General features: G+C 35.3%; 1 protein-coding gene across 1 annotated transcript; it reads right to left on the bottom strand.

Moving 5' to 3' along the window:
- Positions 1–752: 752 nt before the first annotated feature.
- LOC147381953 (protein EFFECTOR OF TRANSCRIPTION 2-like) lies at positions 753–22,715 on the bottom strand. The gene is made up of 3 exons (XM_086429751.1): positions 22,564–22,715; positions 3,127–3,498; positions 753–2,023 (listed from the first exon to the last, which is right to left on the bottom strand). The coding sequence occupies exons 1-3, from the start codon at positions 22,645–22,647 to the stop codon at positions 1,142–1,144; spliced, it is 1,338 nt and encodes a 445-aa protein (XP_086285877.1). The 5' UTR covers positions 22,648–22,715; the 3' UTR covers positions 753–1,141.
- Positions 22,716–27,941: the final 5,226 nt, after the last annotated feature.

The raw sequence follows: 27,941 nt of genomic DNA, 5'->3' as shown, positions 1-27,941 counted from the left end.
CGAACAAAACAATTCATTCTCCCTCCATTTATTCATTGGCACTATGTTGACTGGCCTTGATGACTCATTGATTTCAATCTATTAAGTGTCCCAAGATTCACCTACAATGCCTTTGACCTCTGCACTGTTTTTGTTATTTATTTTTTATTTTTTTGGTGGTTATAACTAATGCAAACATTGCCCCTCGTCCTATTATAGAAAAAAGAAAACCTATTTAACCCTAAAATGATGAGATGAGACATCAAAACGAGTTTTAAAACCATGGTGTCAACTCTCTCATTCTAAATTATGGTAAATAGAATACTACAATGTATTTTAGGAGTTATTAGGGTTTGGGATTAGGATATCATTTATCGAAGCTTTGAAAAGAACGAATTTTAGAACAAGAAGTAGGGGATACTTAAAGAGGATTTGAGCAATGACATTACACTTGCAATTCTATGACAGCATCTTTCTGTTTCTTGAAGCCTATCACAATTAGATTGGGAATCTCTAATGTTTTGATGAATGTCTGGCATGGCAGTAAACATAAATAAAACAAAATTTGGTTAGGTCTAAGACATTGTGGAAACTTTGCATCAGAGCATCACATAGGGAGAGAAGACTCCCAAACTCTTTATCATCGGCTTCCCTTGCATGCAAGAAAAAGTTCTAAGGTGATTTGGGATCTAATCATTGATCAGATCGATACAAGATTATCTTCATTGCAAACAATGTATTTATCAAAATAGCTAAAGATGAATCTTCTGAAAAGTTGTTTGTTGAGTATTCCTATGTGCCTTTTGTCTTCTCTCAAAGGAGGTTTTCCAAACAATGTCCCTCTCCCAACACCATGCCACTGTCAAGTTGCCCAATGTCCCTTATAAGATGGAATGACCATAACAGTCTGGACACCAACCTTGTTACAATATCTGGGTATGTGGACTGTGGACCGTGGACCGTGGACCGTGTTTTCTCTGGAAAATTGTCTGGTGAACACATAAGAACATCAATCATGATCAAAGTTATCGAAACATAGAGACGAGTCACGAAGTGATTGAGAATAAGTCAACATTAATTCTCTTCAATCTCCAAGAGTTAGCATAGGGTCCCCTTACAACATACATACAAAGTCAGTAATTTTCACTTGGGAACGTTACGTTTAATTTCTGACTCGCCTTCCTTTATGCAATTCGCACCTTTTCCTTCCATGCACCGGGACTTCCATACAGGAAGACCCATCTTCTAAGTTTACACCACATACAATTAAAAGTGATTCCCCTTCTTTTACTGACCTAATGATGCACCCATTGATTCTCATCCCTTTATGCTCATCACATCTTTTTCTTCCTTCAATTGGTCTGTTTTTACAAACAGACCCATCACCTAAGGCAACCCCACAAAGAGTAATATTTTCATCCTTGAATACTTTTCTTTCGGGAATGATACGTAAAGTGCCGACCCTTCTGCCTTTATGTAGTTCACATCTCTTCCTTCCATGCACCGGGACTTCCACACAGACAGACCCATTTTCTAAATGTACACCACATACAAGTAATTTTCCTTCTGTAACTGACTTAGAGAACGACCCATTATGCTCCCCACACCTTTGTTTTCCTTTAACAGGTGTCCTTTCACAAACAGATCCATCTCCTAAGGTGACCCCACAAATGGGGTTAGACTCCTCACTGACACCACATTTATCTGAGACTAAGCGAGGTTGAGATCTGCCAAACTTGAAAATTCGAGAACGGGGATGACTGCTCTCCTTATCATTACAAGTGCTGGATTGGGTCTCCATCAATGGAGGAATGCTAGCGGTGATACTGATTCCCTCTTTCTTTTGACCAAAATGGTGGTGCCAAATCCACTGCTGGAGCTTTCTGGCAATATTAGGAAAATATATGGTGCTTGAAGTAATTTTGTTGAGTTTTAGGAGGATATCATTGGGACGACGGTCACCATTCCCTCCTTTATTCCATGCGTAATCGAAGATGTCAAGCAGCTGAGCTTCTGTTTTCTCAGCTTCCCTTTTGTTTGTCATCTGTATAACATTTAAGAACGACAGTAAGAGAAACTAAAGAAGGATCTCAATAAGCTTACACAATTGTATTGATGGATATATGAAAATATACTAAATGAATTCTAAGATACACCAAATAATGTCCATGTCCAATAAAGTATAATCATTAGGCTATATACAAGACCAAGGTAGCCGAAGCAGAAGTGAATGAAGACGATGGGTTCAGTCAATAGACAAGTATGGTAGTTTTACTTGTTGAAATGAATCCATTTAATGTTGTCCATCTCGATCTATTTGGGAAAGAAATAATATTATGGTTTCTAACTATATTTATTATTTGTTGGAGCCTTTGGAAGGAGAGAAACAGCCGATCTTCAAGAGGAATGAGCAAACGAGTTTTTAAGTGATCAGTTCCACCATTGGCATGTTGGTGTAAAATTGTTTAATGAATTTAGGGGCTACTTTTTTTTACGGGGCTCCTTTGTATCAGTTCTTTACCTGACCACCGAAGATTGTTTACTATTAATAAAAATAACAAAAAATGGATTACATTCTAATTTTTATTTAAACTTGGCATACTTCAACCTAGTTTACATGGATACTTAGGAAACAGCCCCAACACAACATGGACAACATTTACACTTAAATGTGGTATCCGACATGGATAGAATGCCCATTTTGAAGAATCCAGGTAACCTAGGATCCAATCACCTTCAGAAGGATTAACATAGGACAATTTGTAAGACAAATCATTTAAAACTGACCATCCAAAATCAAATAAAGACAAGTGGAGTGTTGTTCCCACGTCATAGGTTTAAACCCCCGTGAAGCCAACTTCATTTGCTAACCACTAACCCTATACTTACCAAAAAAAATATATTCAAATAAAGATAATAATTATCATGCATTAACAATCATTAACTCTACCCAGATACCAGCTCTAGAGTTAATTCTTAATCCTGAGCAAGTTCCACATATTCATGGATGTGGATGAGTTTCTGATAAATATCAAAAGAATTTTTTTTTTTTTTTTTTAGTAGGAAAAACAAATAATCAAAAGATTGGTTTCTTTAAAGTCCACCCAAAGTAGACATATTGAAAGGGAAGAAGTGATCTATACTTACCGGGGCCCATCTAAACACAATAGGAAAGCCCCTAGAGAATATCTCCCTAAACAATCCAGGTCCCTTCTGGAAACATAAGCTTTTAATGTCAAGGGAATAACCAACTGGGTTGCCATTATCCAAATGAGAACCCGCACGACCATAATGTTGCAGTCTTGTCCTGACGTTATCAGCCTGCCCAAGGTACACAGCGATGATAGAATCCTGATCAAGCTTACGAACATTGCAGCCTAAATCAGTTCGAGTTGTAGTAATGCCAAGCTCATATAATCCTGGGCATGAACAACTTATGGGGAGGTTATGCATCCTATACCTCTCAATCCCATCCTTGCCCAGGGAATGGTCTTCCCAATCAGATGGTCCAATTAGAATCTGAACAAACAATAAATTGAAAGAAACAACAGTTATCAAAAAAGAAAATAAAAAACCAGAATAAATAAAGCTCATAGAAATGTTAAAGCGGCAGAATCGAAATTACTAAACACAACTACACAAACCTTCATGAATATGAGTATTACAAGAACACTCCATTTTCTGAAAAGGATCAAACTAAATATCAAACACATGTTAACAGTCTTAGCTAGAGAAATCTTACCTTATAATATTGTCGTGTTAATTAATTAATCCAAATAATAGACTTTATATGTTTTATATGCACTACACTGAAACCTGAAACCAACCTCTCAACATAAGAGTTGGATTTACAAGAGAAGAATTGGGTTCTACAAGAAGACTCCGACAAGCTTGGGTTTGGACTAGATTTTCTATTTTGTTATTAAATATTTTCTTGTTATCCTAATCAATTGATGAAAAGTTCAAATGCATCAAGATGGTTTTTCTTTTTTGGGTTTTATTAGAATTGGAAACTTTGGCTTGGAAAGTCTATCCATCCATGCCGGCAACAGTTGATGTAAAGAAAAAGTTGACTGCTTTTATGATGAACTCGATTTTATTTAATAGAAAACCAGAGATTTATTTAAACAGAAAACCAAAGTGTGCGGCAAGGAACAATTATTCCGCTAACTATAGAAGAAAAATAAGAAAATAGAACCAGAAACACAAGAGACCAATTGACAAGAAATTAGAGCATTATGAAGCAGCTAACCTAGAATGTTGAATATGAGATCAAGACTAAATTAACAAGAACAAGGAAAACCATAAAAGAAGCTAATTTTACTATAAATTGAATAAAAAATCAAATAAGTGATTAAGAAAGAGTTTTAGGCTAAGTACAGTCCTCCAAAGCAAATCCTTAAAATATGGAAAGAGGGTTTGAATGAATATTCGGAAATTCAACTAGCCAAGGGTTGCAATTCAATAACCAATTCGGATTCTATTGATCATTTCAAGGATTTCAATGATTAATTAGGCTCAAAGTATTTTAATTAACCATTGTGAAGTTTAAAATTTCTCAATTGCTATAGGCTGAAGGAATAAATGCAAGGTTATAGAATTATGAACATGATGTAAACATTCAAAGTGAAACCAACAGCAAGAATTTAATGTATACCCAAAAGAATGGTTAATTGGCCTATTGAAAGGGCCTATGGTTGGATACAAAGGGATTTAGAGCTGAAATTTGGGTTCGGCTGACTTCTTCGGCCTATGGTTGGATACAAAGGGATTTACAGCTGAAATTTGGGTTCAGCAGACTTCTTCTCAAATATTGGGCAGCAGAGTCAATTTCCTGCAGCAATTGCATGTTGTATGTAGGCAGTTTGGATATGGCATATAATAGTCCAAAAATGTTCGATCAGTTTGAATTGATGAGTAGAAACATAAAATATATAATATATATATATGGGGGCGGTTCAAGGGCCATATGTAAAAACATATGAAAAAACAATGGTTTTTCAAAATATGGGTTAGAGGTTTTGGATTGAGCTGGTTTTTTGCGAGGATGGTCACTATGATGAGAAGATCATCCTCACAAAAAATCAGCTCAATCAGAAACTTCTAAATCCATCAAAAGTGATTTACAAATTACTGATAAAAATTGGCAAAAAATCGACGGTCCACATTCTAAATCACTTTTAATGGGGTTAGAAGTTTCAGATTGGACTGATTTTTTTTTTCGGATGATCTTCCCATCATAAAGATCATTCTCACAAAAAATCAGCTCAATCCGAAACTTCTAATCCATATTTTGAAAATTTATTAATGTTACATTGTTTTTACATATGTTTTTTCATATGGCCCTTGATCCTGACCCTATATATATATATATGGGTAGCGTTCAAGGGCAAACTTTTTAGCAAACTTTTTGGCAAAACATTTTTCAAAACATGGGTTAGAGGTTTTGGAATGGGCTGATTTTTGGTGAGGATGATCTCTACGGTGAGGAGATCATTCTCACCAAAAATCAGCCCATTCCAAAACTTCTAACCCCATCAAAAACAGTTTACAAGAAATGGACGGTCCACGATGTTTCAGCTTGTAAACATGGGTTAGAAGTTTGCCTCAAAACAAGAAGTTGATAGAGGAAATTAATGTTATCTTGCAATCAATGGCCTCACACCACATCAATCACTAGAAAAAAGTCAGAAACTTTGTAAAAACATGCATATTCATTGATTTTTTAAAAAGAAAACTACAAATATATAGGGTTTCTCAATGCAACGAAAATCCCTACCCTAAATAAAACTACGAAATAGAACCCATTGTGGGACTTTTCTTCCTATTCCAATTGTGGAACAGTAGAACATTACTAAGTAGGCAAACTAAACAATGAAATTAAATCTACCCCGCTCCCCCCTCCCCCAACAAACACACACACATGCGCACTCTCTAATCGTGGACCAACAAATTAAGGGGCTAATAAATAATAATAATGTTAAATACTCCTCACTAAATTGTGAACCACTATTAATAACAAAATAACAAAAATCAAACCTAAACATCCTAAAAAAAAATTGGCCTATGGACCTGATACTCACATCACATTTATTCCCTAACAATGATGAGAAATCCCCAAGCCTTACACCTCTTCAAAATATGCACACTTCCATAACCAACCTTCTCTTATCTTCAAAGACCCAATTATTTCCCAGTATAGTAAATGAGATCAAACCTCATATATTTGTTGCTCAACCATGATGAAAAAACAATCCATAATGTATTTTGGAAGGACCAAAGGAACCTCCAACATGGAAAGGAAAAAGCTCCATACCTGGTAGGAAAACTTGAAATGGATGATTTACCCTTCTTCATGAAATTTAAACATAAAAGACCATTGGAATTGCCACCTTGTGGTTATTAAGATGATCAATTATAAAATTTTATCCAACACAACTGCTGACAATATATTTCACAAATCTACCTCGAGATTCATGAAACAAGATCGCAAATGATTTTATATTGACTTGATAATAATGGAGTTACAAATCTCAATGTTATCCTCTGATTAACAGTCAAATACAAAAATAAAGATCTTGACGTATGCGTAGTTTTCTTCACTCCGTGCTTCGCACGTGATTGGTTGAGAAGGTTGCTTTGATGGCGGCTTTGTTGTGCTTGATTTTCTATAGAGGCTTTGTGTGGATTTCTTCTCTCCGTGCTTTGCATTTGATCGACTAAAAATGATTTCTCAGTTTCCAGAGAAGGGCTTTAGGCTTGATCTTCTTTTTAATCAAAGTCTAAATCTCTTGAATAACGTTGCTTCGTCTCTGGAGGAAGGCTTGTGAGCTTCTTCTTCTCTAGATTGCCTTCTGAGGAAAAGTGATCCCGATCCCCTCCAATTGAAAAAGGCTTTAGTATTTATAGACTTAAGGATAATTTAGCTTCCCAGTTATGTCCTGACTTAAAAAGCTTTCTATTTAAAAGCCAAATTCGTCCAAATCCAATTTTAAGGATTCTATGAATTGTTGGTGGGCCAAACTCATTTATTTAGGTGTATATGTGGATCACTTGATTTTGTTTAGATCATGGGCTTTATCTGCGAAAGCCCAAACCCAAACCATATGAGGTCTATCTCGATCAATGGGTCCTAATTTAAATGTGTAGGCCCAAGTCTGATTTTAGGAACTTTTCGATAATTTAGAGAGTTACAAGGTCTCCTTAAATTTTGGATGCCTAAAACAACCATCTGAACAAACACCTCCATTGAAGGGAAATGTGGAGACCATTCTTGTCACACTATGTGATAAGGACACGTGTCTCGAAAGATTGAATGGGCCCAATGAGAAATACCGATCTAAACCTCTAAACACCGTAAGGTCATCACAGATTGTGACAGGAATTTACCTAGACTGAGTTTAGGAACTAAGAACATTAGAAAGAAAAAGTAGAACCTCATCCCTACTAGACCAATTCTTGAATGAGCACGGTAAAAATCGAGCATTGGGGTTAAGCTTTTTCCACCCTACATGGAAACAAGGATGACCAAAGAAAAAACCCGAACATTCTTACACCGAGGTGATCCAATTAGAGGCACAAATCGATGGATCTATTAGTTTGGTCTCAAGGCCTCAGCTTCTATAAGACAAAACATTAAATGACGACCTGAGTTCTCTCTTGAACAAAATCTCTCATGTAATTCAATATCTACAAATACTTCTCAAAATAGAGATGATTAAGACATTCTCTTACTCACCCACCCCCAAACAATGAAATCAAACCACAACTTAGCATTAATTATATTGAAACACTACTAATCAAACTCAATTGGACGCATTAATGAGGCATGGAGGCACAACTCCCAAAGAAAGTTAGCAACCCCCATCCAGTTATCATCTAACGTGGCATCCGACCAATATCAACCATGTGGTGACACTTATCCTAAATTTGTGGGTATAAAACCCCCTCTCAAAGACTCAGAAACTAAAAAATTATTTTTACTCACCTAGAAGAGAAAAAAAGGTACTCTACAACGCTACTATTCATCATCATATCCATTTTTCAACTTCATTTACTCTCAATTTTTTCTATTTACTAATTTAATCTTCAGAGAATCGTTGGCAGGTACTACATCGGGGTCTCATCCTTCTCTCCTTCCTTCTACAACCAAAGGAGACAAAACCAACTAAATCAACATCAAGTTAAGGTGCAGACTATTAGATCAAGATCAACCATGCCATCAAAGGATTATTTTCATCTCGAGGAGTAGAAGCCAAAAAATGCCTCCACAGGAACCTGTAGAAGAATCCGGAAATTTGATCTCATAGAATCAAGAAAATAGGATATTCTTCTTGATTATTCTTGATTACTCTTAACTTTCTAGAATATTCTTGTAATGTTCTGCAGTAGGATAGTTGGTTTATTATTCTAGAATATTCTTGAAGTTCTAGATTATTCTTGTAATAGGATAGTTGGTCTATAAATACCACTATTGGGGCATTTGTAATGATCATCCAAGAATTCTCAATAAATTCAATTTTTCTATATGGTATCAGAGCACTAGGTTCTGATCTAGGGATTACCTATGGCGGGTCAAAATCCGTGGAAGACGGCTTTAACCGGTGCGACTAGTAAGGACTCAGTGGTGTCAGGGGAAAGCACCACAAGTCCGAACCTGAACTCCTCCATCTCATTTAGTGGTTCAGAAGGGTCCACGAATTCGTTCCAATTAAATATCCACCGTCTAAATGGAAAAAACTACACGGAATGGTCGCAAATCGTTCGTTTGATTTTGGAAGGCAAGGGGAAGCTTGGATATCTGACAGGAGAAGTGACAAAACCTGCCGATGTAGATTCGACTCTCAAGACCTGGAAATCAGAAAATTCTTTGATTATTGCGTGGTTAGTGAACTCAATGGAACCCGCAATTGGCAAGCCCTTCATGTTCCTGCCGACGGCCAAAGATGTTTGGAAGCAGTCAGGGATACGTATTCCGATCTAGAAAATTCTTCGCAGATTTTTGGTTTAAAATCCAAACTTTGGCACGCGAAACAGGGTGACCGAGATGTAACCTCCTACTACAACGAGTTGATGACATTGTGGCAGGAGTTAGACCTCTGTTATGATGATGTCTGGGAGTGTGCGAATGATAGTGTCCGGTTCATGAAACGACAGGAGAATGATCGTGTATTTATGTTCTTAGCAGGACTTAACAAAGAATTAGACGAGGTGCGGGGCCGAATTTTAGGGAAAACTCCTCTGCCAACAATTCGTGAGGCCTTCTCAGATGTTCGGAGAGAAGAAGCACGGCAGAGTGTGATGCTTAACAACAAATCGGTTCCTAGTACTACTAACTCGGAAGTAGAAAGTTCTGCCCTTGTAACTCGAGATTTTCAGGAGGAGGTGAAGAAGGATGGTAAGCGTTCTGAACGGCCGTGGTGCGATCACTGCAAACGTCCGTGGCACACACGGGAAACCTGTTGGAAAATTCATGGCAAGCCTCAAAACTGGAAGAAGAAGTCTGGTGGAGCGGGGCGTGCACTTCAGGCCAGTGTCTCGGATCAAGAGCAGCAGTCTTCTTCAAATTCGTTTCCTTTCACCAAGGAGCAGATAGACCAACTGTACAAGATTCTCGAGTCTCAGAAAAATCCTACTTGTTCTTTGGCTCAAAAAGGTAATTACCTGAAAACAGCTCTCATTGGTGTCAACCCTGATCGCACCTGGATCATCGATTCAGGTGCAACCGATCATATGACAGGGTTGTCAAATCTTTTTTCTTCGTATAATCCTTGTGCAGGTAATCAGAAAATTAAGATTGCAGATGGCTCTCTTTCAGCCATTGCAGGAAAAGGTTCTATTATAGTATCTCCATCACTCACTCTTCACGATGTTCTTCACGTTCCCAAACTTTCCTGTAATCTTTTGTCTGTCAGCAAGCTAGCCCGTGATCAAAATTGTCAAACTAATTTTTTCCCAACTCATTGTGTGTTCCAGGATTTGACCTCGGGGAGGATGATTGGCAGTGCTAAACAGAGTGGAGGACTCTACTTCCTTGATGATGGATCTGAATCGAGGCGACAATCTCAACAAATAAGTTCCTGCTTTGAATCTATTTCTGTTTCCAATAATAATATTATGTTATGGCATTTAAGATTAGGTCATCCAAGTTTCAAATATTTAAAACATTTATTTCCTAAGTTGTTTGGCAATAAAGATCCATCTATGTTTCATTGTGAAATATGTGAATTTGCAAAACACCACCGTACATCTTTTCCTTCACAACCATATAAACCATCAAAACCTTTCACTATTATTCACAGTGATGTTTGGGGTCCTAATAAGATAAGTACACCTTCTAGCAAGAGATGGTTCATCACATTTACGGATGATCATACTCGACTCTGCTGGGTGTATTTATTGAAAGAAAAATCAGAGGCCGAACGCGTTTTTAAAAATTTTTACAATATGGTGCAGACTCAATTTCAAACTAACATACAAGTTTTCAGGAGTGATAATGGGAAAGAGTATTTTAACACGACCTTGGGAAATTTTTTTCTTGAAAAAGGAATAATTCATCACAGTTCTTGCATCGATACACCCCAACAGAATGGTGTTGCAGAAAGAAAAAATAAACATCTGTTGGAGGTGGCTCGTGCATTACTTTTTACAACTAAAGTTCCCAAGTATCTATGGGGAGAGGCTGTTTTAACTGCTGCGTACTTAATAAACAGAATGCCCTCCAAAGTTTTACAATTTCGAACTCCTTTCCAAGTTTTCACAAATTGTTTTCCAACTACTAGACTTTCTGCTGATCTACCTCTAAAAATATTTGGTTGTACGGTTTTTGTTCATGAACATCGAAAAATTGGAAAACTTGAGCCCAGAGCTATAAAATGTGTCTTCATTGGTTACTCCCCAACTCAGAAAGGCTATAAATGTTTTGACCCGATATCGAAAAAATGTTTTGTCACAATGGATGTTACATTTTTTGAAAAACAACCATATTTTAAGGATATTCATCTTCAGGGGGAGATTTTTAAGGAAGATTCATTTAACTCGGGCAATGTTTTTCTCTCAGATGATGTGTTTCTCTTGCAAGAATCTGAGTCTAGTATCTCTGCACCTACAGTAAATGGCCAAGATTCATTCCTTGAAAATCCTCCTATTATGAGTGATGTTTCCCCTGAGTCTAGACCTACATTTGAAAAACAATTAAAAATCAGAATTCTGAACAACAAATTTTGGAAACCGAAAATAAGGAACAACCTACTATAATGTCACAACATGATAATAGATTCAAGGATGGTGACCGAACTTGGAAAGGGATTGTTTACTTGAAGAAGAATCATAAGAAAAGGAAAGACGAATTGACTCTACAGCACAGCCATGATTCTGAACCAAGGACGAATCAACAATCTGAGTCTGTTACAGGTAATTCTCTTTCTCTTTCCAACAGTCAGTCTAAGCCTTCTGATTTAGACATTCCTATAGCTCTTCGTAAAGGGGTTAGATCTTATACTAGTCATCCACTGTCTAAATTTGTATCATACTCGAAATTGTCATCATCTCTTGCTGCTTTTACCTCTCAATTGTCCAGTGTAGAAATTCCTAATAGTGTACAGGAGGCTCTAAAGGTTCCAAAGTGGAAGGAAGCAGTACTTGAAGAGATGAAAGCTCTTGAGAAGAACAATACTTGGAGTGTTGAGGCATTGCCAGCTGGGAAGACCACTGTGGGTTGTAAATGGGTCTTCACTGTGAAGTACAACTCTGATGGTTCAGTGGAAAGATACAAGGCTAGGTTGGTGGCAAAGGGATTCACCCAGACATATGGCATTGATTATTCTGAGACTTTTGCTCCTGTTGCAAAATTAAACACGGTGAGAGTACTTTTATCTATTGCTGCTAATCTGGACTGGCCCTTGCAACAACTAGATGTGAAGAATGCCTTCCTCAATGGTGACTTGGAGGAAGAAGTGTACATGGATAGTCCGCCGGGCTTTGAGGAGAAGTTTGGCTCAAGAATATGCAAACTAAAAAAGTCCCTGTATGGTCTCAAACAGTCTCCAAGGGCTTGGTTTGAGAAGTTCACACAGTCTGTCAAAAAACAAGGATATTCTCAAGGACAAGCTGATCATACCTTGTTTTTCAAGTTTTCTCATGAAGGAAAGGTTGCTGTGCTAATAGTTTATGTTGATGATATTATTCTCACAGGTGATGATGTGATCGAAATAGAGAGATTGAAGAAGAGCCTTGCTTTAGAATTCGAAATCAAGGATTTGGAGCACTAAGATATTTCCTTGGCATGGAAGTTGCTCGTTCAAGGAAAGGAATCGTTGTCTCTCAACGAAAGTATATTCTTGATCTTTTGAAGGAAACCGGGTTAAGTGGTTGCAGACCGGCTGAGACTCCCATGGATCCCAATGTAAAGCTTTGGGAAGAGGGAAGTGTTCCTGTTGATACTGGTAGATACCAGAGATTGGTTGGAAAACTAATCTATTTATCTCATACTCGACCGGATATTGCCTTCTCTGTCAGTGTTGTTAGTCAATTTATGCACGCACCTTATGAAGAACACCTCGAGGCGGTCTACCGAATTTTGAGATATTTAAAGTCTACTCCTGGAAAAGGTCTGTTTTTCAAAAAGACAAATCAAAGGAGTGTTGAGGTATTTACTGATGCAGATTGGGCAGGTTCAGTGAATGACAGGAGATCTACTTCAGGGTATTGCACCTTTTTGTGGGGAAACTTGGTTACCTGGCGAAGCAAGAAGCAAAATGTTGTTGCCAGAAGTAGCGCAGAGGCTGAGTTTAGAGCAATGGCTCAAGGGATCTGTGAGGTATTGTGGATATACAGAATCCTCGAAGAACTCAAGATGACTGTGGAACTTCCTCTGAAGCTGTACTGCGACAATAAGGCTGCAATAAGTATTGCTCACAATCCTGTCCAGCATGATAGGACGAAGCACATTGAGATTGATCGACATTTCATTAAGGAAAAAATTGAAGCTGGAACTGTTTGCTTGCCGTTTGTGCCTTCTAGTCAGCAAACAGCCGACATCTTGACTAAGGGGCTTGCTAGACCTAACTTTGAACATCTGATAAGCAAGTTGGGCATGATTGACATCTATGCACCAACTTGAGGGGGAGTGTAGAAGAATCCGGAAATTTGATCTCATAGAATCAAGAAAATAGGATATTCTTCTTGATTATTCTTGATTACTCTTAACTTTCTAGAATATTCTTGTAATGTTCTGCAATAGGATAGTTGGTTTATTATTCTAGAATATTCTTGAAGTTCTAGATTATTCTTGTAATAGGATAGTTGGTCTATAAATACCACTATTGGGGCATTTGTAATGATCATCCAAGAATTCTCAATAAATTCAATTTTTCTACAGAACCATTTTTCTTTCTCACTCACTCACACACACATGGATCTTGCTCATGGGTTGGTGTTGTTATTCTTACATCATGAGGAAGATGATATGTGTTATCCACTCTTTTAATATTTCTTCAATTTTTTAGGATCCATTTCGATATAGTTCCAATTGAGTTGTAGTTGAGCAATAATGAAGCTATTGTTGGGATTTCAAGTTTTATGACTAAGAAATGTCCATGTGTAGTTTTCTTTATTTTTACTTAGATGAGGTATAGTAATGGCATGTATCAATCACCATCTTCGGCATGGTATTGTAAGCTCCAACAAGCTTTGCCCAATCCATCTTTTTTTTTTTTTTGATAAGTACAGATGAAAAATTATATTAATAAAGGAGGTCGAGATGATCAATCAAAAGAAAATATAAATACCCAACACGACAACCAAAACTCAAGTACACAAGCGACTATTCAACCACAACTCCACAAGATCACACACCCTATCCCACCTTACAAGAAAGCCTTCGAAAAAAGATACCCTAAACTCTTTATAAAGCTTACATCAAAAAACAACAAAGCCAAAGAAGAAACAATAACATCCTGCACAAAAAACTCCTTTCCTTAAAAAATACGATGATTCTTCTCCTCCTAAATACACCAGCAAATCGCAACGGAATCAAACCTCAAGTGATGTGCTTTGAGTTATGGAAATGGTTCCCCCAGGTCAACCAAGAGTCAAAAAGAATGCAAATTGACGATGGAAGGCAACCCACCAATGCTGAACAAAGAGAAAAATGAGCCCATATCTAAAATGAAAAGTAACGGTGAAGAAAGGCATGATCAGTCATTTCTCCGCTTGATTTCCAAAGACCAGGTAAGTTCGACGTCACAAAAACTCTCTTGATTAATTGGTCCAAAGTCGGTAGACTCCTACAGGCAGCCAACCACACACAAAAAAACAAAAAAATAAATCTCCGAAGGCACCTTCCTCCAAATGAAGGAATGAGGAAAATCAATCCGCATTTCTGATAACCTTGCATTATATAACGATTTTACCATGAATTGACCACCCCTCATGCCTTCCCAAACCCAAGTATCTTCAGCATCAACAGTAGATGGGTTGTTCTAATACACCATGACAACCCCCTAAACTCTCTATTTCTCAATTATTAAAAGCCCTCCTGAAACCAAAATCCTAAGAAACTGCCCCTCTCTGTGATCAAGAAAGACAATAACTTTCCATTTTTTCAAAGATAGCTATGCTAGCTTTATTGCATAACTAGGGCTAGGGAGGGTTGGTTGGATAAGGAATGTTTCTTTGAATTTAGAAAAAAATGAAAATGTGTGTTGTTATTGCTTCAAAAGTATTTAAAATCAAGACAAGATAGCTTAAGAACAGATTAACGATCATTCTAGACAAAAAGTGACCAGATTATTAGTGTTGTTGCATGAGGAAGCTCTATGGTTAGCTAAGGTTCTTTTGGAAGCCTTTTAATAATGTTTGAGACAACAAAGGGATATGGAGGATATCAATATTGCATTGACGTGCACTTACTAGCGGAGAGATGAAAAAAAACCAGAATTGCTATTATGTGCGATTGTTAAATTACACAAAGAAGGGTGGAGTGAGTTGTTAGAGGGTGCAAAAGAGAAAGGACTAGCAAAAGGTTGAAAAAAAAAACATAGACTAGTTGTCTTAGGAGATTGTCAAACAGGTAAAACAAAAGAATTAAAAACCCAAAACGAATTTTGAGATCAAGGATTGCAACAATAGGTGAGAGAGCAAAGGATTCAAGATGACATGCCAATTTTCTCGCCTCCAAAACTCATGTGTTACAGATCCCCCCTGGAGCTTTTTGGACGTTGGATGTTTGTGGTAATTTGTTAAAACCCCTCAAATGACTTCTTGTAGAAGATGTCAGGGAGACCATGTCAATGTTATGCAAATTTTCCTATTGAATAGTTCTAGCCATCTGCAAAAAGAAGGTGTCTTCGGCTAATAATTAAAATGATGCTATTTGAAACTATTAGAATTTTTGAAGCTTTGGTGACATTAAATTGTGGTGTGCAATCTCACATGTTTCTGATACATGATGGGTGGAGAACTGGAGATTGATGGACTCGCATTCAATATTTTCAATATTTGAAAACCACATATATTCAGGATAATAGAATCCAAATTGGGAGGCTTGATGGACGTAGGCGATCCTATTTCAAGCATGATGGGTGGATCTCAATAAGGCAAAATTTAGATAAGGAGACGTGGATTGGCGATCTCTCTATTGATGAAGGTGATAAATGGCTAGAAAAGGACATAATGATAGTATCATCCCTATAGTTACATATGCTAGAAGCAGGCACAGTAGTTTTTGATGTAGTACCCCAATTGATGCCACCTGGGAAGCATGCACATAGTTGCCAACATGATAACTGGATGCAACATTTGATTGAGTTTGAATGCTCAAATACTGAACATGTGTGCAACAAAGGAAAATTCTCATATGTTCCACCTTTGTGAAAGTGTAGGAGACTGTATTATGTCGGGGAAATCAAAGAATGATTTGGTATAGGGTACATTTAATAATATCCAATGGCCCGAAGCAAATGAGTTGTTGAGAGTAACGGTCTAGGAAATGATTTTCTGTGTAAGTTGTTTAGAAAAGTTTAAAGGGTTATTTTTTGAAGATTTCTTATTGAGATGGGATCTTGTGTTTAGGGAACTACCACCTTAGGCTTGTTGGGGTGTTTTAGGGTTCTTGCATGTGGCAATTTCCTCAACTGCCTTTTGTTTTCAATGAATTTATATGTATAGAAAAGGAAGTGGATTGCCAAACTAAACTTCCATCAATTATAAAATGTAGTGGCTCTCGATGGTCCTTATGTGGACACTAGCCTGTACGACCAAAAGCAAATATCACTGAAGTTGCCTAACTCAATCAAGTCATCCTCCCAAACTGGATTCTCTTTCCATTACCAATACGAGGCTATGTTCCACTAACAAAGACCCACATACACTTTATGATACATTATTTCCATTCTCCAATCACTACTAAGACATCACCTCTAAAAAGTCCTAGTTTTTTTCCTACATGCTGAGCTTTGCTTCTATCTTTGCTCCAAAAGGCCATATTCTCATTACAAAAATGCAAGTGAAAATCCCATAAAAACTTATTAATAATGAGAGAAAATTTCAACCAACATGAAGCAGAAATCTTTGTAGATCAACCAGAGACATTAGGTCTTTGATGGAGACCTTGGATTTATTAAAGTTGTAGTTAAATTTGACAACTTTTTAGTTTCCTTGAGTAAAAGTTTTGATTCCTCATTAACACAAACATCCTTCCCATTTGAAAAGATGAGCAAACAATGTTGAATCGTCTATCTCTAAGATGAGCATCTGGATTGGCCAAGTGGAAAATGCTCTTGTCCATGTGATGCCCATACCACACTTTTCCTTAAGAGAGAATCCTTTAATTTCAAATTCTTTAAGTTGAGAAACAATTATTAAATAAACAATTGGGAAATACTATGCATGAAAACCTTGCCTTCGAAAGGTTCAAAGTTTATTGTGATCCTTCAATGCACAATGCATGTAGGTGTTGAGACTTGAGGTGGATGAGTGGTAAGACTTAAAAATTACAAAAATTATACATGAATAGCCCCAATAGAAGGTAAAATAAAATAAAGTCATTTGAGATGGCTTGGGCATGTGCAAGGAAGACCAATGAGAATGAGAGCTTTTGTATAAGTTAAAGGCTCTAAAAGGGTAAGAAGAATGCCAAAAATGCAGATTGAGATATCAAGAAAAGATCCAAAATCACATTCTTTAACTAAAGAAATGGCTATATATAAATTTGAATTGTGAAATAGGATTCATATTGTCGATCTCAATGTCTCCGATAAATCATAGATGACGAATGATGAAAAGTACACGAAGTACCATGCCTCTTAAAAGAATGATTCACGTAGAAGTCAATTTTGTGGTAAATCGATATCGATTACGATTTCATCATTAAACCCACAAAATAATAGAAAAAACATGAAAAAGAGAAAAAGACAAGGGTTTTTTACGTGATTCGGCAAACGTGCCTTCACTATAAATCTTAGTTTTTACACAACCTCCTCACCTCAGTCTCCCTCCTCCTCTCTCTCCTCCTCCTCCTTTTACAATGGCCTCAAGGCTTTTAAATAGAAAAACCCTAAAAAGAATCCTAATCCTACTTAAATTACAATTGACCCTATTACCCCTTATCCAAATTAGTAATTACATAAAAGGGAAGAATCCTCTTAAATTGAGATTATTCCCTAATAAGATAGAGTAATCTTCAAATCATGTCACGTGTCCGGCTTAGGATGTGTGTTAATGGTACAAATAAACAGTCCAGATGGGAAATGATTTTATCCCTCCATATAGCCTCCTCTTGAAGGTGGAGATTGATGTATCGAAATCCGCCTTCGAGAAATACTTTTGACCTGAGTGAGCACCATCTCTGATTTTTGAATTAGTATGATTCCTAAGCTCCCGAGCTTATTTTTCATAAATTTGATATTTCTTGTAGGTAAGATTTGAATCCCAAAATGATCCAAGATTTTTCATCTAATAAACTAATCAAACTAGGGATTGAACCTAATTCTATAGGAGGAACAAAGTCTTTTTTATATGTCGACCGACTAACAAAGAGGTCAGACTCCATTTTATGTATGACCAGCCAACCAATAACTAGGTTGGATTATCTCGATGAATCAAGCTTAAACTTTCTTGAACCTACTCAACTTCAAAAGTAGGGTTCAATTTCTTCCTTGAATCGAAAAAACTTACTTATTCATTCTAGCTTTGTTATTTCATTAGAACAAAACTATGTTCCCTAACTGACTCGAGCCACCCTTAACCCTATGTTCCACCAACAAAATAAGGTTCGACTCTCTCAATGAACCAAACTTAAAGACTTAAACTTTCTTAAACCTACTCAACCTTAAGAGTAGGACTCAATTCCTTCAATGAACCAAGTCTCAACCTTTTTGAACCTACTCAACCTCATGATTAGGGCTCGGTTCACTCAATGAACCAAATTTTAACCTTTTTGAACCTACCCAACCTGATGAGTAGGATTCGATTCCCTCAATGAATTGAGTCTTAACCTTCTTGAACCTACTCAACCTCATATGAGTAGCGCTTGATTCCCTCAATGAACCGAAACTTAACATTTTTTAACCTACTCAACCTCATATGAGTAGGGCTCAATCCTCAATGAACCGAGACTTAATCTTCTTGAACCTAATCACCCTCATATGAGTAGGGCTCGGTTCCCTCAATGAACCGAACTACCTTTCGATAATATGAAATAAATCAAAAGATAATCATCTTTATTATTAACATTAGCCCAATTAAAAACATTTAAAGCAGAATCCTTTGTCTCATGAAATCTAATAATATAACATAGTCCCTACTAGCAATTTAAATAAATCCATATGCTTATTAAAATCATACTTATAACCATTTTACCTTACTAACAGGCCTTACATTGAGCCCCCAAGTATACAACTTAACTCAATGGATCAAATCTTCATCTTGTGCATTAATCATCAAAGAGGTTGGATTTCTATCTTGTGTACCAACCTACTAACAACGAGGTCGGGGATTCTTTTTGTGTATTCGATCAACAATGTGGTCGGATTCACTTTTGTGTACCCCTCAAAGTTCTTAAAATTATATTTGGACTGAGCCCCCAAGTACAAATTAACCATTTTACCTTACTTATCAGGCTTACATTAAGCCCTCCAAGTGTACCATTTAACTTGATGGATCGGATTTTCACCTTGTGCACCGACCTACCAACTACGAGGTCAGGATTCTTTTTTGTGTTCCCAACGACGAGGTCGGGATTCCTTTTTTTGTACCCAACAAACAAGGAGGTCAAATTCACTTTTGTACACCCTTCAAGATTCCAAAATTATATTTGATCTGAGTTGATTTGAATAACAAATTGGGTCACGTGGGACCCTTATTGTGAGCGTGACCTAAGCCCCCGAGCAATATAATCGCTTGGTACTATACTTTGTCCCCCAACCTTATTTGTAAAGTCGACCCAACTAACAAATTGGATCGGTGTGATTAAGCCCCCAAGCAATTTATTGGCTCTGTGCAATATATTAGTTGACTCGGTTCAACAATTAAGTGACTTGGCGCACAGAGTTGGGACTATATTAAGCTCCCCGAAAATAATGTGCATGTAGTACAGGTCCCAAACCTTTTATATATATATATATATATATATATATATATATATATATATATATATATATATATATATATATATATATATATATACACATTAACTAGAGTCCCTATTTCCTTCTTCAAATATAAAGAAGGGATTTCCATACCTAAAAAATGATGTACATGTCAAGCAGTAAATTAATTTTTTTAAAGTAAAGAGTATCTGACAATATCGCATACTTTTGACCTCCATATGAAGCTCGGTCATATTATATCCTAATGAACCCTCCACCTTTTTGCCAACACATGGTTGCACATCAACGAATTGATGTTATCCTAAACACCTAATTCTCATCTTACCCATTTTCTGACCCCTCTTAGAAGGAATAAAGGTTTCATATATGTATCAAACATGATGTACATGCCAAGCATCCGATCAAACCCTTTTTTATACTTGCCTTTTTCAGAATTTATTTAACATTTTCCTTCATCCCCTGTTTAAGTTTATTATTCTTTTACAGATAAGGACGAAGGAGAACGTGAGACTTGACACCATCTTCTTTTGACCCCCTCTCTTCTTTAACACGTGGCCATGTTAAATTCGTAATCTGATATAGCCACCAATTTCTTATTTCCTTCCTATCTTTTTTCTGGCCTTTCTTTCTTTAGATTCACATATATCAAGTTTGATGTGCATGTGATACACCAAAGACCTCTCAAATTTTCATAACTTTTACCAACACTGTAAGGCTTCCATACGATGTGTATGAGACACAATCTAAATAAACTATTATTACTAACCTTTTTTTGTTTTTTCCTTTCTTGCTACAACACATTGACGAGATGGAATAAAACTCTTCTTGTTGTCATATAAGATCGGCCACCATCTCCTTCTTATGTTCTAGAACCCTCTTGTAGAGCAACGTCACCACAGTAGCAGCCCACATCACGTCCCCCTCTTGCTTCTCTTCTTATTTTTTTTAAAACCTCAAAAGAAGCTTCTCTTCATTGCTATAGCTGCCCACACGCATGGCATCTACAACATTTTTTCTTCTTTAATTTTTTGCTTCTCTACACTACCACAGACGATGCCTTCTCTCTCTTAAAACCCCTCTTACGTTGCTGCAACTTTTAAAATCATCGCCCCCAATCCTCTTGATTTTATCGACCCAAATTCTGGAACCTAAAGCCCAAGAAAATGGAACCCCTCTTGTTTATGATGGCTACAAAACTTTGGCCATAGATAGCAGCACGCGTAATTTCCTTTATCCTTTAATTTTTCTTTAATTGGTGTGATGGAAGATATCTAATTTCTTTTATCCTTAACCTTGGTTGCTTTTTAAACAAAAGAAAAGATCCCATACATCCATCCAAAATGATGTACCCAAAATTTACCTTATTTATACTTTATCTATTAAACACATGTTTAGTAAAGAGCACCTGACTTTATCTCTACTCTTTGATAGCACCACTGCAGCACTACCCATGTGATTTGGGTAAGTTCAAGAAGGTTAAGTCTCGGTTCATTGAGGAAACCAAACCTTACTCATATGAGATTAAGTAGGTTCAAGAAGATTCAAGTCTTTGAGTTCGGTTCATCAAGAAAAATATTTTATTGGTTGAACATGATTAAAATGGTTAAGTAAGATGGTTCGGCTCAATGAGGGAACATAATTATGTTCTGATGAAAGAAAAAAGCTAGAATGGATAAATAAGGAGGAAACTGAATCCTACTTTTGAGGTTGAGTTGGTTAAACTCGGTCATCGAGGGAATTCAACCTAATTGTTGATTGACTGATCATACATAAAATGGAGTCTGACCTCTTTGTTGGTCGGTTAAGATACAAAAAAGACTCAACTCTTCCAAAGGAACCAAACTCAACCCCCAGTTTGATCAATTTATTAGATTTAAAATCTTAAATAATTCTGAGATCCAAATCTAACCTACAAGAAATATCAGATTTGCGAAAAATAAACTTTGGAGCTCAGGAATCATAGTAGTTCGAAAATCAAAGAAGGTGCTCACTTAGATCAAAAGTATTTCTTATTTCTCTAAGGTGGATCTCAATCCATCAATCACCACCTTCGAGAAGAGACTATGTGGAGGGATAAAATCATCTCCCACCTGAATCATTCATTTGCACCCATTAACATGCATCCGACATGGATGCATAGCATCATTTGAAGAGGACTCTATCTTATTAGGGAAGAATCTCAATTTAAGAGGATTCTTCCAATTTTATGTAATTATTAATTTGGATAAGGGGTAATATGGTCAATTATAATTTAAGTAAGATTAGGATTCTTTTTAAGATTTTTTTATTTGAAGGCTTTAATGCCATTGTAAAAGGGGGAGGAGGAAAAAATCAAGAGGAGAAGAAGGAAAGTGAGAGGCCGAGGAGAGGAGGTCATGTAACCGTCTGATTTATAGTGGAATGGCTCCTCGAGCCCATGAGCGTAGGCACGTTCACCGAACTATGTAAAAAACCTTTGTGTTGCTTTTTTTTTCATGCTTGTTATATTATTTTGTAGACTTAATGATGAAATCGTGATTGAGATCAATTTATCACAAAATTGAGCTCTACAATTTATATGGCCATGTGTGTACAGATCTCATATAAATTGATAGATATATGTCAAGCACAAATTGAAAGAAGCAGATTTTACGATATTTTCCTATAATCTATTACAGTGGGAAAAAAAACACCATCACTAAATACAAATAGAATTATAAACCCATCAATCCAAACAAATATTCAGAGAAAATTAGAACAAAATATTCACAGATTTAAACGCCATTACTGTACCAATGGATTAGAGGTTTTTAAAAGAAACGAAATTATAATATAAATATCGCATAAGAATTATAGTTATAATCAAACCAAAAGAGTAACTAAACTAAGATCTGAGACTTCTACATGTAACTTTCAGTAAGAACTTGAAGATAATCAGATCTAATTGTACATGATCCTAGTAATTAGGGCTACAGAGAGAGCGAGAGGAGATTCTAACCTTCCATTCAGAGAAAACAGAGTCGTGTTTGGTTCGTTTACAGTCTTCTCTCTTCAATCTTGATGAGAGCTCGCTCACTCCCATTGCCCTAAGCCCCCTAGCATGACCGTTGGAGTCTTGGGTTTTCTGTCTTTAATTTTGGATTCTAAATTACTAAAATGCACCTGACTTTTTTAATAAAAACTTTCTAGTCCTTGTATCCGTTGGAAGTTTGAAGTTTGAAGTTTGAAAATGCTGCGATAGTCAACTCAAATGTGGCGCAAGAAGTCAATGATTTGATGGTGGTAATCTTTTGGCATGATTTTAAAACTCGGAGGTTTGAGTTGGCTCAGTCGAGTTGGTCCGAACTAATTGAATGAGCTGAGTTTTTAAAAGCTGGTCAAGTTTTTTCAAAACATGGGCCAATTTGAATTAGTTTTGAACTTAGTCAAAGAGGTCCCAATTCACATCAATTAAAAAGGTATGATCTATCTAAGGAATAAGTATCAACAAAACATGTATTATCAATATACATATCAAGGAAAAGGATAAATTACCATTTCATGAGACGAATGTGACAAAATTCCTATTCCGGCTAATTGTTCATTTCAATTCCCAAAACGTGAACGTTCAAGATTGCAAGTTTTTTAAGAGACGAGATCACATGTTTAAAGTGACAATCTCTCTAAAATTAGTAAACCTGCAAGATAGTTACTTGATACCTAGGAGATTGTCACTTTGAATTTACGATATTGTCAGTTTAAAACCTATAAGATTGTTATCGTTCATGTTTTGGTAATTAAAATAAACAATGAATCTGATTCGAAATTTCATCAAAAGTTGATCACGTTTTTATAAATTTCTCAAAGGAAAATGAAAAAGTGACTATGAAATTCACGTTTTAGTAATTAAAATAAACAGTGAACTTGATTTGGAATTTCGTTAAAAGTTGATCATGTTTTGATAAATTTCTGAAAGGAAAATGAAATACGAAATTCATTGAGTTTCATACCATGTTGACGTGGATGTGTGTAGGGAACCATAAATGCTTTTTCACTCTTATCACAAAGAAAAGAATATGTGGTTTTATACACACTTCCACGTCTGTACAATAAGAAGCACAGTGAATTTTGCAGTCACTCCAACATAGTAACACTACATATAAATCCTTATTATTGGATTCAATGCATTGTGATCATATGATTTTTATTGAGTTATTTTTGTGAATTCAATGGAACAAAACCATATTGACATTGTAAAAAGGTAAGAAGGAAATGGAGGAGGATGACTTGGACCACCCATCACTCAAGTTTGTATGATAGCTCGAAATTTAATTAATTTCAGAAGAACATGAATTTCTTCATATAATAAAAAAATAAAAGAAATAAAAAAAAGAGTAATAGCGTTTCATTGCATTATCTAGGAAAATGTCAAAAAGAGAGTTGGTTTTTAGTTTTGAAGATGAGAATAATCATGATATAAAAATCATTGTCTACATAGTATAGGGAAAATTGCTCGCGGGGGAGGGGAGGAATTCTGAGGTAAATGTGCAATCATACTTGAAAATTGCATTTTCAGGGAAAATTATTTTTTCACTCATGTCAATGTAAGCAATTAACAAGCCATATCTTGATTGGCATATAAAATGCAACTTTGAGATTATAGGTTCAAGTTTAGTTTTTACAGAAGAAAACAATTAACGGAAGTGCACACAATTGATCTCTAACTGTATTATAAAGATCATATTGAGACGATGTTTTGATTGGGTTTAGTGATATAATAGACTCAATTAAAGTAAAGTTGGGACATATTTTACAAAAATACTAAGTTGTAAAATATTACACATTTATGATTAGTTTTGACAAAAGACTTTAATTTCTATACAAAAATTTATTTAATAATACATATTTAATTACTTTTGCAAAAATAAAAAGATATTTTGAAAAATTAAAATTATAGTTTTAAATTTTTTTTAATAAGAATAAATTTGACAGATTTTTTATCCAATATAGGGTTGGGTTCTTAAATTAAATATCTTTGCTCCCTTAATAGCCAACAAATCAAATCAACCTAACAGTTTCCACATCTCAATTAATGTAGACATGTCCCTCCATTTAAAACAGTGTCTAGAATCTAGGTCTCCAAATAAGGACAGATACAAATAGTTATTCCATACTTCCATACATGCAATTAAGTATGAAGTTATCTCAAGCTCCATAGTCATTACTACTAGTGATGAAACCTACTTTTATGGTCCATTAGCCTTTGTATTGTTCATGTGGTCACCAAATTTCTATGCCCCACCCTAATTAACCAAACATCTAAGGATCTTTGGCATTTGTCAGCTCCATTGTAAATTAATTTGTGAATTGTTGCATTATTGAGTTTGAAGAAGTAATTTTTATCCATTGGATTTTATTAGATGGATCCTTAATTAATGACTATAAACACTGAAAATTTTAATGCCAAAGCATGTCATATTGAATTATTGGAAGTATGGGTAGAAACTATACTTTTATTGGATTTAAACACAAAAATATCGTATCATTCTAGCAAAGTGGCTTAAACTTATCCCGGGAAGCACTAAATATTTAATTGACTTTTTTATAAATTAGTAAAACACTAATCACATCATTGAATCAAGTTCAGATCATCTTATGTTCCCACTAAAATAGATTTTTGAGATCCATTCTCTTAATGAATTGATTTAGACTTGATATTATAAATTTTTGGTGGTAATTCTGAAAAATAAATCAAAGATTATGTTAAGAATTGATAATATGTATTAAAAAAAAAATTTACTTTTTCATCAATTAATCATTAAGAAGTATATAAAGAAGCATTTTCTCTCTAAAATCCTAGAGCTTGTCGTTGAAGATACTCTAACATAATATAAAAATTAAATTGATAAAATTAAAAGATCAAATAATTATAAATATATATGGTCCCCCACACCCTTATTTAAGGACTTCCATAAGGGTGGGGTTTACAAAGGAATAATATTCAATACTTAGAAGAATTTAGGCCCAATTAAGATTAATGATTAGATTGGTTGTGTGCAAGGGCCGATTGTATTGTGCACTATCAATCAAATCAGATATTTGAAAGTCTTTTGTTTTGATCACTTCATCTTTGATATTCTTCTTCATTCTCTCATAATATCAGCTAATTTTATCTCCTCAAACAAGTTGTAATCGACTACTTTTTACCTATAACAATTTTTTTAAAGAAAAATTCCCATTAATTAATTTTTAAGGGTAATTTAGTTACACTTCCCTAAAACTTAAGGAGTTTGTGGGGCAATTGCCCCCATAGAACTTTGAGACAGTCATGTATTTTCAACTAAATACATGCCTCATTTGTCTCCACTCAATCATCTCCGCCCCCATCCCATCACCTCCCTCTAATCCCCCCCCCCCCCCTGCGTTCCCATTACAATTTGTGAAGATGACATTGTCTTTTGATTGGGCCTTCTCTCATGAACTAATTGAAAAAGACCTAAATAGTCTTTTCTTCAACTTCCAACTAAAAATCTTTGAATTTCTCCTTAAAACTATTCATATTCAAGCTTTTCAACTATACCATTAATAATAATTTGCCCTCACTACAATAAAATCTTGGCTCCACCCCTACCTGAAATTATTTATATTAGATTTGCCCCCTTCATTGAAAGTCAAGTGGAGTTTGCTTAACTATATTATAAACCAAAGTACTAATTCTAGCCCTTTATATATTATTTAAGGTTAGTTTCCAAGATCTTGACTTGATTTAGCTCCAAGAAGAGAACCTGAAGTACATGCAATTGATCTCTAACAGTATGATAAAGATCATACTAAGTCGATGTTTTGATCGGGTTTTGTAATATAATCAACTCAATTCAAATTGGGACATAAATATTTTACAAAAATACAAAGTTTTAAAATATTACACATGTATGATTAATTTTACAAAAGAATTTAATTTCTATATGAAAATCTATTTATAGTTTTAAATAATCTAATAAGAACAAATTTTTCCAATTAAATTCAATTATGGCCTAACCAATTTGACAGATTTTTTATCCAATATTAAATTAAGTATTTGTTCTCTTCATAACCAACACATCAAATCAACCACGTCAATTAACATGCACATGGCCCACCATTTAAACAAGTGTCTAGAATCTAAAAGTTTCCAAAAAATGTACAGAGACAAATAGTTGTTCCATACATGCACTTAAATATGAAGTCTTCTCAAGTTCCACAGTTCATAGTTCATACTATTAGTGATGAAACCTACTTTTACGGTTCCCTAGCCTTTGTATTGTTCATGTGGTTACCAAATTTCAATTCCCCACCTAATCAACACCTAGGTTTCTTTGGCATTTGTCATCTCTATTGTAAATTAATTATGCATTATTTTGTGAATTGTTGCATTATTGAGTTTGAAGAAGTAATTTACATGTATTGGATTTTATGAGATGGATCCTTAGTTCATGCCTATAAACACTGAAAATTTTCATGTTAAAGCATATCATATTGAATTATTGGTAGTATGGGTAGGGACTATACTTTTATGGATTTAAACAATAAAACATGATGTCATACTCGCAAAGGGGCTTAAACTTATCAGGTGGAAACACCAAATAGAGCTTCTATAATTTTATTTATTATTATTTTTTTTTAACTTCTATTTAATTAATTTTTTTTAAAAGAGCAAAATATTAATCATTTCTTTGAATCGAGTTCGTATCATCCTATATTCCACTAAAATAGATTTTTGATATCCATTCTCTTAATTAGGCTTGATGTTATCAATTTTGATTAGTAATTCTAGAAAATAAATCAAAGATTATGTTTGTTTTTTTTTTTTCTTTTTTTTTTGCTTTGATGGGCCGCACATACCAACAACCCTGACACATCTTCAGTAGTTAAATCAAAGATTATATGACAATTAATAAGAAACTTACTTGATCATCAATTAATCATTGAGAAGTAGACAAAGAGCCACATTCTCTACTTTCTCTCTCTAATATCCAAAAGCTTCTCTCAAGATGCTCTAGACAATATAAAAATGATAAAATTAGAGAACTGCCATTGGCACCCCAACTTTTTTCTTATTACACCCCAATTTCTTAAATTACTTATCACACTACACTTAAAGATTAAAACACACCATTTTAACATTACAAATGTTTGGCTCAAATTATCATCTCAACATTACAAAACATTATAACACTCGATCAAACAATTTTAGAAGTAGTTATAATTATGATTAAGCTCATGTAAAATCTTTAAAACCAAAAAATATAAATCTAGCAACAAAAAAAAACAAGAAAGTGCTTCTATTTGCACCCATTTACTTATTTTTGTTAATTTAATGTTAATTAGGGTGTTATAAGTAAAAGTTCAAGTGCCACT

This window comes from Akebia trifoliata, unplaced genomic scaffold (assembly GCF_017979445.1).
Source record: "Akebia trifoliata isolate Shusen 1 unplaced genomic scaffold, ASM1797944v1 Contig00113_ERROPOS400000, whole genome shotgun sequence".
Taxonomy (NCBI): domain Eukaryota; kingdom Viridiplantae; phylum Streptophyta; class Magnoliopsida; order Ranunculales; family Lardizabalaceae; genus Akebia; species Akebia trifoliata.
This window is presented reverse-complemented; position numbering and strand designations above follow the sequence as displayed.